Source organism: Scleropages formosus, chromosome 9 (assembly GCF_900964775.1).
Source record: "Scleropages formosus chromosome 9, fSclFor1.1, whole genome shotgun sequence".
NCBI lineage: Eukaryota > Metazoa > Chordata > Actinopteri > Osteoglossiformes > Osteoglossidae > Scleropages > Scleropages formosus.
Window position 1 is genome coordinate 937,580 of NC_041814.1, and position 13,068 is coordinate 950,647.

At 42.7% G+C, this 13,068-nt stretch overlaps 2 protein-coding genes across 4 annotated transcripts in view; both read right to left on the bottom strand.

Annotated features, from left to right (window-relative positions):
* Positions 1 to 209: 209 nt before the first annotated feature.
* LOC108919764 (ras-related protein Rab-11B) lies at positions 210 to 5,267 on the bottom strand. The gene is made up of 5 exons (XM_029254817.1): positions 5,111 to 5,267; positions 3,226 to 3,421; positions 2,790 to 2,983; positions 2,603 to 2,683; positions 210 to 2,348 (listed from the first exon to the last, which is right to left on the bottom strand). The coding sequence occupies exons 1-5, from the start codon at positions 5,148 to 5,150 to the stop codon at positions 2,203 to 2,205; spliced, it is 657 nt and encodes a 218-aa protein (XP_029110650.1). The 5' UTR covers positions 5,151 to 5,267; the 3' UTR covers positions 210 to 2,202.
* Positions 5,268 to 8,667: 3,400 nt separating this feature from the next.
* Positions 8,668 to 13,068, bottom strand: part of pip5k1ca (phosphatidylinositol-4-phosphate 5-kinase, type I, gamma a) — a 32,101-nt gene continuing 27,700 nt past the window's right edge. For 2 of the 3 annotated variants that reach the window (XM_018728312.2, XM_018728311.2), the window contains one exon: positions 8,668 to 10,447. In XM_018728312.2, the coding sequence (XP_018583828.1) occupies positions 10,442 to 10,447 (6 nt within the window). In that variant the 3' untranslated portion in view covers positions 8,668 to 10,441. The remainder of the gene's footprint in view (positions 10,448 to 13,068) is intronic. The other variant, XM_018728313.2, reaches the window with a different exon arrangement.

Sequence of the window (13,068 nt, forward strand, 5' to 3'; positions counted from 1 at the left end):
CGTCTCTCAGTAATATTTTTTCCGCAAAAATACAGATGCAAGAAATGTTTTCTTAAAAAAAAAAAAAACCGTTAACTAAAGCTCGAGAGAACGAATTCCTGTGTAAAAGAATGAACACGCGTCAACAGAAAAAGGGACCTAAAATGATGATTTTACTCAGGGAAATATTTAAAGCAGCAGTTTCTGACAATAAACACACGGGGGCTGATTTTTGGCAATTTATTTAATTCGCCATACATTTTACCATGCACAAATTAAGTGACGTGTGTGTGTATATATAATATACATACATACATACATACACACACACACACATATATATATACACAGAGTGGATTGCACTGGACATACATGGAAAAAAAAAGTCACCGAAGGATGAGGAGAAAGCATTTAAAAACATCACTTCAATGCGCAACTGCATAAAGAAATTGTTAAAACTGCTTATATGCTGTTAGCCAATTACAATTTCTATACTAGATTCTATACTAGATGAACAGGAAATTTAGTTCTTAATATTAACTCTGGATGCCAGTTTTAGTGTGTCTATTTGGGAAAATGTGCTAAAAATATAAGGCGAAGAAAGAACACTGACATTCATGTGCTATAGAAGGCTTCAGACATTTGCCTAAGGGTGTCTGGTTACTACATTTTACTACACTCGCTTTTTTAGGGCCACAGAGCATCTATAACGAACACTGGTTTTCTTCCTCCATTTCATGACCTATAGAGCAGTAGTTAATTTTTGCACACAGGCACAGCTTTATTATAAACTGAAGGAGAAAAAAAAAATTCTTAGGGTTTTACATTGAAGCACTGACAAAAGTGTCTTCTAAAATCTTACTTTCTATGGTGTATCAGCACAGTCTGGTTTCTGTAACAAATCCACCAGACTTCAAGAAAATGGCAAGAGCACAAATTCGAAATGAAGTTCAGGCAGACTGTATAAAGCCATCTTTCCAAATAGGTTTTATGTGGGTTTTTTTTTTTTGCAAAACACCATAGCTATAGCTTGCGTATTGAATAGACAATGGGCCTTATATATTTCACTAGGGATTACTAACGTGCAAAAGAGCAAGGGGCTACTATACTACCCCACCGGTGAGCAAAATTAATCAAGGATATAAACCTGCAGCGCTAACTGTAACATCGACGGTTTTCAGTCAATAAGCTCATTAAGTGAAAAAAGATGAAAAGTTTTTGGCTCTCCAGAGACGGAACACATTTTAATTTCCACTTAAGAGGTTACGCCAGTATCTCGGAGGAAATATGCAGTAACCGCAGCCCACCGAAACGTTAAAAACCATTCTGAACTTGTAAAATTTAACCTACCATCTTTTCAGAAAAATCACTAACGCAAGCCTGCCTTGACTATTTTGTGAAAAGACAACATATGTACGACCCCCCCCTCCCCATGTATCATTGTGGTCCTTTCAATTTCTCCCTTTTTAGCAACATCTTTTTTGAGAAGAATACCGATTGCATTAGTGGGTTAAAATTTCACAGCCATTTTAAATAAGTGTAGTTTATTTAGACATTAGTTCTAGTGAAAATTGATTGGCAAGACACAAACTGCACATTCAGCACTGCAAAAACTTTGACAGTAACTTGCAGAAGAAAACAAGCGTGTAACGCTTACGTAAAAGACAATGAACGAACTAATTTAGAAAGTCACATCTTGACAAATTTACCATCTTGACAGCTCTTTTTTTTTTTTTCTGATGAGATTCAAAGAAAAAAAAGAACGCACTCCACACCGCTTCTGCATTTCTGTGTATCCGGAATACGTTGGACACACAGCTGTCCAAGCGAAATGCTCTGCAGATCCCCATAACCCTCACCCATCTGACTCCCTGATCACACCATGAAACTCAGTCAATGCGAAGGAGCACTTGGCAGCTCAGGACATACTGATCTCTCACCATCCATTCAGTTGGAGTGGGTCACATTATCAGAGCCCCGTCTCCCAGTGCCACAGTAAAATCTTGCTGAGGTAAACAAGGCAACAATAAAGTTGGAAAGAAAAAATAAAGAGGAATTTCACTTACAGTAAGACAAAAAATATTGACAAAATTATATCAGGGAATAAACAGTAGCAGCACAACACTTGGGGCAAAGCAGAGATGACTAGTGTGTGGAAACAGAAGGGACTAAAAAGGGGTCTGGGGTGGGGAGGTCACTATGGGTCCTGAACAAAGTAGAGGGTCACAGGTTCTGGCAGCACTGCAGTTTGCTGCCCCTCTGCCCGTCGGTGGTAGGAGGCACGCTGATGTCCACTACGTTGTTGCCCGGAGACTCGTCGTGCGCCGACCGGTCGGCGATCTGCTTCTGTGAAACGATGCGGTAGATCTCTGCGGAGGACACGGGAGTTCGTCAGTACCCGCTGTCGGAAACGCTCGCGACCGTCCCGCTCCGCGACAACTTGCCGAAAACGGTGGCATACGCTCTGGAGGAGCCGGTATGATGTCGCGCACGACGGCGCTTCCATTTCTTCAGAAATCTGACACCTGCGGCTGTCGCTGTTAAGTGTGCCGAGCAGCATGAGCGACGCAGCGAACCAAACGCGGAGATGGAGCGCGGGCGGGAACGGGACCCTGAGCCGTACCTGTGAGGATGTTTTTGAACGCCTCTTCGACGTTGGTCGAGTCCAAGGCCGAGGTCTCGATGAACGAGAGATTATTCTTCTCTGAAGACGGAAAAGGAGGAGAAGAAAACACAGTTGCCACGGTCGGTAACGTCCGTCCGCAATGTCACGCAGAGCCCCCCCCTCCCCGCCGGAGACAGCGGTTTACCTGCGAAGGCACGCGCCTCGTCGGTGGGCACCGCTCTCAAGTGGCGCAGGTCGCTCTTGTTGCCCACCAGCATGATGACAATGTTGTTGTCGGCGTGGTCGCGCAGCTCCTTCAGCCAGCGCTCCACGTTCTCATAGGTCAGGTGCTTGGCGATGTCGTACACCAGCAGGGCTCCGACGGCCCCCCGATAGTATCTAAGAGACGGAGCAAAGTGAGACGGTGGGGGGGGGGGGGGGGGACACGCACACACCGTCCGGCACAGCGCGCCACGGCACACGCCTCGGTCTCAGGTCACGAAACGAGGACTTTGAACCCACAGAGCGCGAGAACACGGCGAGAGAGACAAAAGCGGCGATTTGTTTGCGCCCGACGGACGTTCGGAGACCCGTCGCCGTTCCGGGCTACGCGGCGGCGACGCCGGGCAGCCTGCACTCACGCCGAGGTGATGGCTCTGTAGCGCTCCTGTCCGGCCGTGTCCCAGATCTGGGCCTTTATCGTCTTGCCGTCCACCTGGATGCTGCGGGTGGCGAACTCCACGCCGATGGTGCTCTTGCTCTCCAGGTTGAACTCGTTCCGTGTGAAACGGGACAGCAGGTTGCTCTTGCCCACGCCGGAGTCGCCAATGAGCACCACTGCGAGCCACAAACACAGATGCACACAAAGAAAAGAGGGACACGTCAATACGGGCCGAAGCAAGGGAGACGGAACCAAGTGACACGTGTTAACTTTGAAAAGGCACACAGGACAACAACTATACACAGCACTGGGTAATGAGGATGTGTTCACACAAAAGGGCTCAAGTTCTTTTCACTTTCAACTGACATCCAACATCGGTTGTATGCAGACAGGAAACAAACACGAAACAAGGTGTTTCCTTCATTAGTCTCAGAGGGAAGCACACTCGCAAAGCGTTTTTTTTTTCAGGCTCCATAAAGAAGGTTAAAGTAGAGAAATGTACCGAGGGGAAGGGCTGGAGATGACGACACCCGTCCACTTCCCATTTCATCCTTCCCAATGCCATGTTTGACACCTTATTTAAATCGGTCAGCCGAAACATCGCGTTTGCCCTGAAAATGTCCGTTTAGTTATAAGACAGCAGTTCGTAACCTGAGGTCAGCAGATGAGCGTTGTGCAACAGCACATGACAGTGTTTTTACCATCTCTGACACACTGGTCATATGTGAAGGTAATTAAGCTCCAGCTGGCAGGGTTAGGGTTAGAGCTGCTGCCTTTGGACCCAAAGGTCGCAGGTTTGAGTCTCACCTCCAGCTGTAGTACCCTTGAGCAAGGCACTTACCCTAAATTACTACAGTAAAATTCCCAGCTATAAAGGGCTAGAATAATTGTAACATAACTTCGTAATTCACTTAGTTTGGAAAGAAGTGTGAGCTAAATGAATAAATGTAATCAGTGGGAGAGATTCTACTGTAAATGATACTTTGGATTAGTGAATTCAACATGCGGTGTGGTGCAGTAAGGTGTATGGTAAAGCAGGGTACAGTACAGTGCAGAGCAAGCACACAAACAAATGTGCTGAAAGCAGCTTTCGAACAACAGTTTAAAACGCAGTACTTGTCACTTGTGGACCAACACGCTGGACAACTTGAGGACTAACTAACTGGACTCTATGCGGACTAACACGTTCTTCTCCCACAAGCGCGTCGCGTAGCCGCATAGTTGCACAGGAAAAATGGCTCTTTTTGGCTTTCTGGTGGAGGCGGCCTTGTCAGCTGCCTGCTCTCGGGTCGCGGAGTAATTCAGGCACAGCAGCAGGTCAGGCAGCCCTGCTGCAAGTAACCCGGTAGGTAACCAGGCAGGCGCATCGGAGTCACTACGGCACCGGCGGTGCGGTGGGCGCTGGGCGGCCGGGCGCGGAACGGCAGCAACTGAACTGAGCAAGCGCTGCACAAGAAGTAGTAGTAATTTCGTTTGTGCCCGGCCGGCCCGGGGCGGTGCGCTATCATCACACCGTGACCGTGTGCGCTGCCCCTACCTATCTCGGCCTCGGAGCTCCGTCGACTACTCTCTACTCCTGCGGCGCCGTGCTGCTCCGCTCGGCGGGAACCTCCCGCAGCTTAGCGGACGACGGGCCGCCCTACTTCGCTCCGCTCTCTGTGGCCTCGGAGCCGATTGCTACCGGGCTCCGAACAGCCGCGGAGGGGATGAGAGGGAAGGGAAGGAGGAAGGGAGAAGGAGGAAGGGAAGAGGAGGGAGGGGTGGGGAGGCCTCCAGGGCCGCGGCTCCGCGCCCAGCCACGGTGCTTCTACTCCCTTCTCTCACTAAAACGATCCACATCACCTCTGACTTTCCCGACAACTCACCTTTAAACAGATAGTCGTACTCGTCGTCCCGGGTTCCCATCGTCACTCTTTCACTTTATTACCGCTATTCTCCTCCTAACACAAAAAAAAAAAACCCCCAGAGTCAGCCGATCCGCGCCCCAGCCGGCAGGAAACCGAGCAGCTCGACCAGGCGCTGGTCCCGTGAGCGCGAGTGATGTGTGCTTCGACCAATCACAATCGTTCATTTTGCACCGAGGCCAGCTCTGCCCAATCATATTGTTGTATCCATTCGCCATGGACCAATTCCTAATTTGTATGTTTAATATAAGGTGTAGTGTAGCTCCGATAAATACGCTATTTCAAAGGGATTAAAACAGTGTCCAGGGCCAACGAGTGATACAGTAATTGTAATTACGGGAACATATATTACAACTGGCATTCCGTACAAGTCACGCTGTATTATTAAATTTGACATAAACTGTAGGGAGTTTCCAGTCACAGTGCAGAGTATTATTTATTACCATGATCATGATGATGATGATGATGATGTGATTTCGTGCGGCCAAGTTAATTAATGAAGTGCACTGATGATACTGGTAAAATACTGCTCTGTGTGTATGCGGACTTAGAATTTATGTGTAAGTACCTGCTCTCTGGAACGTGGCCGTTCAGCGCTGTGTTGAATGAAGAGGCATTTTTTATTATCACTGATTATAATGGAGAGTGTTCGTTCAAGACGACGTTCAGAGCGGTGGGGAATCATTCCCATGATCATGTAAATCTGTGTGTACCGCACATGGCATGGGGCTGCAGATGTCTTCTAGCGGCGCTCTTGTTCTCCGTCATTTAACAAATGATTACTGTGCCATACTCCAGATACGTCCGCGAGCTTTTACATTTAACAGACGCTTCTCCAAAGCGACTTCCACTGGACTGTGCAGTTTTATCATCCACACCCCTATTCATCGCGGTGACTTACACTGCTGTATACACTGGGTCACTCATCCATACATCAGTGCAACACACTCTCTCACTATGAATCAACCTGAACGGCTTTGGACTGTGGGCGGAAACCGGAGCACCCGGAGGAAACCCACACGGACATGGGGAGAACATGCAAATTCCACACAGACTGAGTGGGGATCAAACCCATGTCCTCTCCCACCACTCAGGTGCTGTGAAACAGCAGCGCTACTTGCTGTGCCACCATGCCACCCATTTATTTAGTGACAAAAGACGGGCCATCAGTGTCAACATCACTTTCCTTTTTTAAACAGATGACCTGCAAAATGACAAGTAAAAAAAGAAAAAAAAAAAAAAAAAAAATTTACAAAGCCAATGTCTTTTGCCATAATATGGGCAAATAACGAATAACTTTCACAAAAAACACTAATGCGCCAATCTTTGACTGAAGCGTTCCTAATTCATATATTTGCAAAAAGCATAATTTATTCTGATTCACTGTGGCCTACTTGGAAATCTTATGTTTATTAAGATTTTCTTTATGCTAAAACTTTGATATTCTTTGGATACAGAATACAGGACAATGGGTATGATTTGTGCCTACGGGACATTCCCATAAAATAAGACACCGTAGATAGTTTAGTGTAAAATTAATCATGAGGACAGCAAATATCAGCTTTCCCTGTACATTTTCCACCAGTAATGAGACAAATTGAAAATTCCATTAAACTGCATATCTTATGTTTTCCACAGGTGAACACAAGAAAACCAAAATGAACACAAATCAAAAATTTTGATTTTTGGTTATGATGATTATAGTATTCAATCTTATGAAATAAAAAGGCAAAATTGTAATTCATAAGTTTTATTCACATTTTCCCCTAATTTCATTAGTTGTGAATGTACATGGTAAACATTAAAATGTTAAATCACATCTGCATATTTCACCTAGGAAGTCTAATGTGTCAGTTCTAGCTATCACAGAATTTCTCTTACAACTGCCATTTTCAAGGGTAATTGTACAATAGTCTCACATCTGCTTGCATCAAAGCTGGTGCTACATATTTTTATGGAGAGGAAAAAAAAAAAAAAAAAACAAACCCTTATCAAATAATAAATACAAATCAACAAGACCACAAAAACAAATTTGCATTTTTTCTGGAGACTTAAAAAAAAAAAAAAAAAAAAAAAAAAAAAAAGCTTTCTTCAATCCCATAAAAATCCTTGAATAAAGAAAAATAGAAGTGTAATAGTAATTTACAAAAGCATACTCAGCCACAATATGGGCAAATAACTAATTCATATTTTTTTACAAAAAAGTAATGTGTCAGTTTTATCAGTTTATTGAAATGTTGGTAAATGCATCAATTATTGCAACTCCATATTTGTGTATGTAATGCACAGCTCTGTAAAAAAGGGAATTTCGTGGTATGGATTATATACACCGTACATGGGACTAAGTGGCTATGAATTTTCATTGCTGCACATGCCATATACTTTGACATAATACAAAAAAAAACCTGCATTTTAATTTTTTTTTTTTTTTTTCTGAAAGTCTCCCTTTGTGAGGTTGAATCCATACTCCAAAGCACAAATTCTGCTCAACCAACCACCAAAAATTTTTCCTGGACTTTGAGGCATGTCTCATTTATAACGAAAACATTAAAACCTTAAAAGTTTTCTTAAAAATGCCGCATAGCATAAAGGCAATTTTAGTAAAAATGTCTGAAAACATTTCACCCTTTTTATTAGTATTGCTTCAAATAGCTTGTAGGCCTCATGCAACCAAATGCAACTTAGTTACAATAGTACTTGGTTTAATTATATCTTTACGTACAGTACTTGATAAGCTGTCTACACACAGAAATAGTGATCATTCAAACTTTGCGGTACATTGAGCAGTCACATGTATGGCACTATCAAACAACTGCTACACAAGGTTAACAGTCGGTCAAGAGGATTGTAACTGATATGAAGAAAAACTACACGTGGAACCAAAAATCTAGCACTATGCAATGGTTTCCCCAACACCGGCATGAGAGGGAGAGAGAAAGACAGCATTGCCCACTGCACATACAAGTTCTATAATATCAGCTTTACGCAGACATGTTTTGAAATCATGGGAAAGTACAGTATTTTATTACAGGAACTGCTTTATTCTGAAATTCAGTTTTTTTTCTTTTTTTTACAGTCCAAGCGCACAAATATAGCCATCTATTTATATGTACATATAAATAGAAGGATATAAATACTTACGATATATACATGTTTCTGATGTGCATATTCATTTTTTTTTTTTTTTTAAAACATGCTATGGACTCCCATTGAGACAGGGTACACAGCGTTTTGAAATCAAACCAAGAGACACTCACGCATTTACACACATGTAACTGAAATGTCAGGATACCTCACGATAGAGAGAACTTCAATTTTCCAACAACTCTGGAGTCCGGAGTCTTACAAAGGATCAGTTCTGATGTATATACTGTACAATTAATATAGCTGCAATTCATCAGTCCTGTAAAGTATACATTATGTTACAGTAAATTCATTGGGGATCTTAACATCTTGCTAGCAGCCAGCAACCTAAAATTAATTTTAAAAAAAAAAAAAAAAAAAAAAAAAAAGGGGGGGGGGGGGGCAAAAGCTCTCCGGTTCAAAAGGAAAATATATATTTATATCTATATACACAAATTCATTCTTATGTACACACTACCAGAGACAAATATTAGAACATGGCTTAGAAATAAATGTTACCATAAACTGAACAATTTGACAAAGCTTACATTTCTCAATAAGGCAATAAAATTTTACGGAACTACAAATAAATATAACGCTGTTAAACTCACTGTGTCATTGATAACCGCAATCAATAACTGGCCACTGCAATTCATCAATTCATAACAATCAACATTATTTCACATCATAGCAAAGTGTACTCCCCAAATAAAAAATAACTATAGATAGCAGACAAATGTTTGTAGTTCAACTTCATGACACAAGGACAAGAATCCTATTTGATAGTTGTACTGTGTATTTAATCTGGGTTTTTCTCACCTACAAACCTAACTGTATTGAATAAGAAGGTGATTGTGTCAATGCTTTCAATTGTACAGCACAGGTGGGGAAAAAGGACTTAAAAGTTGATGGATTCCATAAAGAGCAGCCAAAGTAATAACAATAAAACAGAGAGAACATCAAGAAATTATGGATCATTGCTTTCTACCAGCAGTCACCTAGCCCTTGATGTCATTCCCGAGGTCCGTCAGTTGGTTTACCGCAGTGATTCCTACTAAACGAAGACTGAGAAAACCGGACACACAAACACACACTTTACACGGAGAAGGAATTTTCCGCTCTCAACTTCAAATGGGAGTGCTAATATCCAACACCCTAGCAAATTTGCTTAAAAATCTGCCCACTTAGTTGACTGAAAGAGCACCTGAGGGCTAACATGTCGGACATGACCAAGGAACGTGAACCTGACTCCTTAAGTGGCATTTATACCAAAATCCATCATCTGTGCGAAGTCGCCTTTTCACGCAACATTACAACGTATCAGCTGGTTGCCATTTACACAGAACGACAGGCCACATTTCTCCAAACTGTTCTCCCCGGAAGACATCCGTGTACAGTAAATATTATGGGTTTCCATGATCAAGCAACAGTTTTAATCTCACCTGTGTGTGTGTGTGTGTGTGTGTGTGTGTGTGTAGGCCCTTGAGAGAGAAACTGATACCTTAAATAAACGTTTTAAAATGATTCAAACTAAGACCTTGAGTAAATAAATCAAAATTCTTCCTTAAGCGTAACTTCTAAAGGAAGTACGATCTCCATCCTTGGAGAAGAAAACGTGTGTGCGCGCATGCATTTATGTATACATATATATTTGAAACCAGGATTTCAATTTCTTGCCACCCAGCATCGCCCTGAAATCCAGACCGAAAACGACAAGGAATATGGTTCAACAGTCCTTAAAAGTGGAACTGCAGGAAACCCTGACTTTTTATGGCATACAATGCACGACATTAAAAATGTTCACAGTATTAAAATTGGCTTAAAAATGCACAGAAACAAGGTTTAAAAAAAAAAACAAACATTAACACAAAGCCCTTCCTTGGTTTCGGATGAGAGCACTAGAGAGGAGAGTTGACAGCGGAGTCCTGCTCTGAGGCCAGGACTTACTGTCGAGAACACTACTCTTTCCGTTCATCTCCTGTTCTAAATGTACATCTGCATATATTTGATTGGGGGCAGGTTTTTCTAGGAATTGTCCGGAAGCATTTGTGGGACTACGCCGAATTTCTCCCACACTTGAGATTTTCTGTCCCGTACGCCTGTCACCCTAACAGCGGGCTCCGTTGGCAGGAACAGGCTCGCTTCTCCCGGCTTCTTCGGTGCCACCGTTTACTGCTGAGAAGAGAAGAAGAGAGCGTTTTCAATATAAGTACACCACTAACTCCGGTATTACATGCAAAAAGCAAGGTAACGTCACCAAAGACCTTACACTGACTTCTTGTAAAAAGATAAAAAACATTTTCCAGTTAATTTTGATTGCGTTTTCCTCACCAATCCACTGCCGGACATTTCCGTCCGTAGCGGAGCGAAGCGAACGTGACCTGTGTTTACACAACCAGCCTATAGGTGGCGGTAAAACACACTCAGACAGAAGTGGTGTGTGGGACTGGATTAACTCGACTTGCTTCAACAGCCCCTATCCCACACGTGTGCTGCTCCTGAGTTTTGGTAGCCAGCAAAATAAGTTTTGCATACATTCATGAGACGGATCGGTCAACAACGTACATTAAATAAGAGGTTCTCGAGAGAATGTTAATTTAAATAAGTTTTAATGTAGCTAAAGCTAACAAAGTCTTAGAAGTATTTTTACGATAGGTCGATTTTTCTCGAGAAGAGCAGACTGTCCGGACCCAGACTTCGTGGACCTTTTCCACAGGACATGGCACCTCCAACCTCGTATCATCGATTGGAACACCCTATTCACATACTGTACGTTTTCCAGCCTGGACCGTGAATTTGTAAATGATGTGTTCAATGTTGACAGGGAGTACAATCATTTATGTGTGTTACTAGTTTACCTAGACGGTCTATTATAACTTCGCTGAAGATCAGACATTTTATGAATAAATAATGCAGAAATCCGAGTAATTCCAAAGGATTCACCATCTTTCCTTGCAACTGTATCTCAGAAAAAGTGATATGGAGGTATGTCTGTATTTAGATTTCAGTAAATGCATGAATAATAAAGCTGAAAGTGGCCAGAAGCTGATGAACTTTGCACATATTTATGTGATTGATCAGTCAATAGTGGGGTTTGGATAGGAGATTGTAACAATTCTAAATTTAAAATTACTTTTAATTTCCCTCCAGTTCAAAGTTAGTAAAAAGTACTTTTATTAAAGATTTAATTGAGGATTCTTCAGAACCTAACCAACAAATAAACGTAGGGGGATTTGCATTCCGTCGCTTTTACCGATGAAAATTAGTGGTGAAAGTGACTTTGGATTAACGGACAGACTTTCAGGTCCACTTGTGGGCGTTAGTTGAATTTTGTGTTTTGGACACTTAAACACAAACAAAGATGTGAAACTCACATTCTACCCCACAATAGTTTAAATAAAAATTAACGTGTAAAGCAGTCGGAGAATGTGCCGAGCGTAAATAAGACTAAGTAAACTAAGTGTGACCGAAATAAATTTTCAGGGAAGTTTCCACGGAATGGCTGTAAAGCCCAGAATCTGTTTTCCCCAACACCTGGGGTAACCTGCTGAGCAGGTAAAGGTGTGGAAGAAGTGGAAATTGCACACGCGGTCACTGCGGATTCAAGCCCTTCACCTCACACCGGAGATTACAGTAATTCTCATAGGAACAGAGAACTGGTTAAAAACAGAGAATAATGTGCAAATCTCACATGGCTGCTCTTTTTAAAATTAATTTCCCCGAAAACACACACATCATGCGTGCGTCTCTGCATAAAATAGCCAGTCCTCTGCAGAATGACACAAGACGACGACATCTTCAGTTAGCGCGACAAGCTCATGTGTCACCGTGCCCTGTGTCCGACCGCAGAGAGGGACACGCGAGCGTTCACACGCTACCGACACACCCATCAGCTATACGCACACAGCACCTTCCCACTTTGCTGCCAGTCTTGACACCTTTTTTTTTTTTTTTGCCCTTTTCTGAGATTGCGTGCCAGCCGCTTGCTGTTGCAATCCAGCCATTCATTAGGAGATTAACGTTGCCACCGCAATCTGCGGGGGGTAATGGAGCACATCACTCCCCCCACTGCGGTACCTTCTGATGGCCTGCCAGGCCGAATGCTGCGGCACCAGAGTCCTCTGCGCTGCTTAAACGTTTTCGACGGGGGGAAATTTAAGGATATAATAATCTGAGCGCTCCGAAAAAAATACGTCTCAATATGGCCACATATGACCGATGAACAGAGTGGAACTTTTTTTAGGAACAATATGCCGAGTTTACATTATAGGTTATAGGCTCTGTTCTCAATTTAGCACCTTTGGTTTTCCTTCCACTGCAAAACCTTTCACCTAAGATGAGTGATTGGATATTAAGAGGCATAAATCTTTTAACACCTCTCTGCAGCCAAAATGTGATTCAGCTTGACCAGCAGCCCTTTACAGCATCGATGTACCCGTGTGTGGGGCTTGAGTGTGAAATAAGGCTCTTTAGTACCTCGCGCCGAGCAGCCCTGCTGCTGCTCAAAATCACCGTGCCGTTACGAGACACGACCCCGAATTCTGCTTAATGACACACGCACAGGGAACGGTTTCCTGAAATCACAGCTAAATGTTATTAAATTGCATCTTGATTTAAAAAAAAGCTATTTAGAAGAGAGAAACAGCAGCACAAATAATTATTAGGATTATCAATCTGCAACAGATTACGGAAGTGTTGCTCTGATCTGGGAAACATCTCACCATAAAAATGTATGAAACCCTTTTATAATAAAAAAAGAAAAAAGAAAGCCATCTAACAATAACGATGATTAAAAA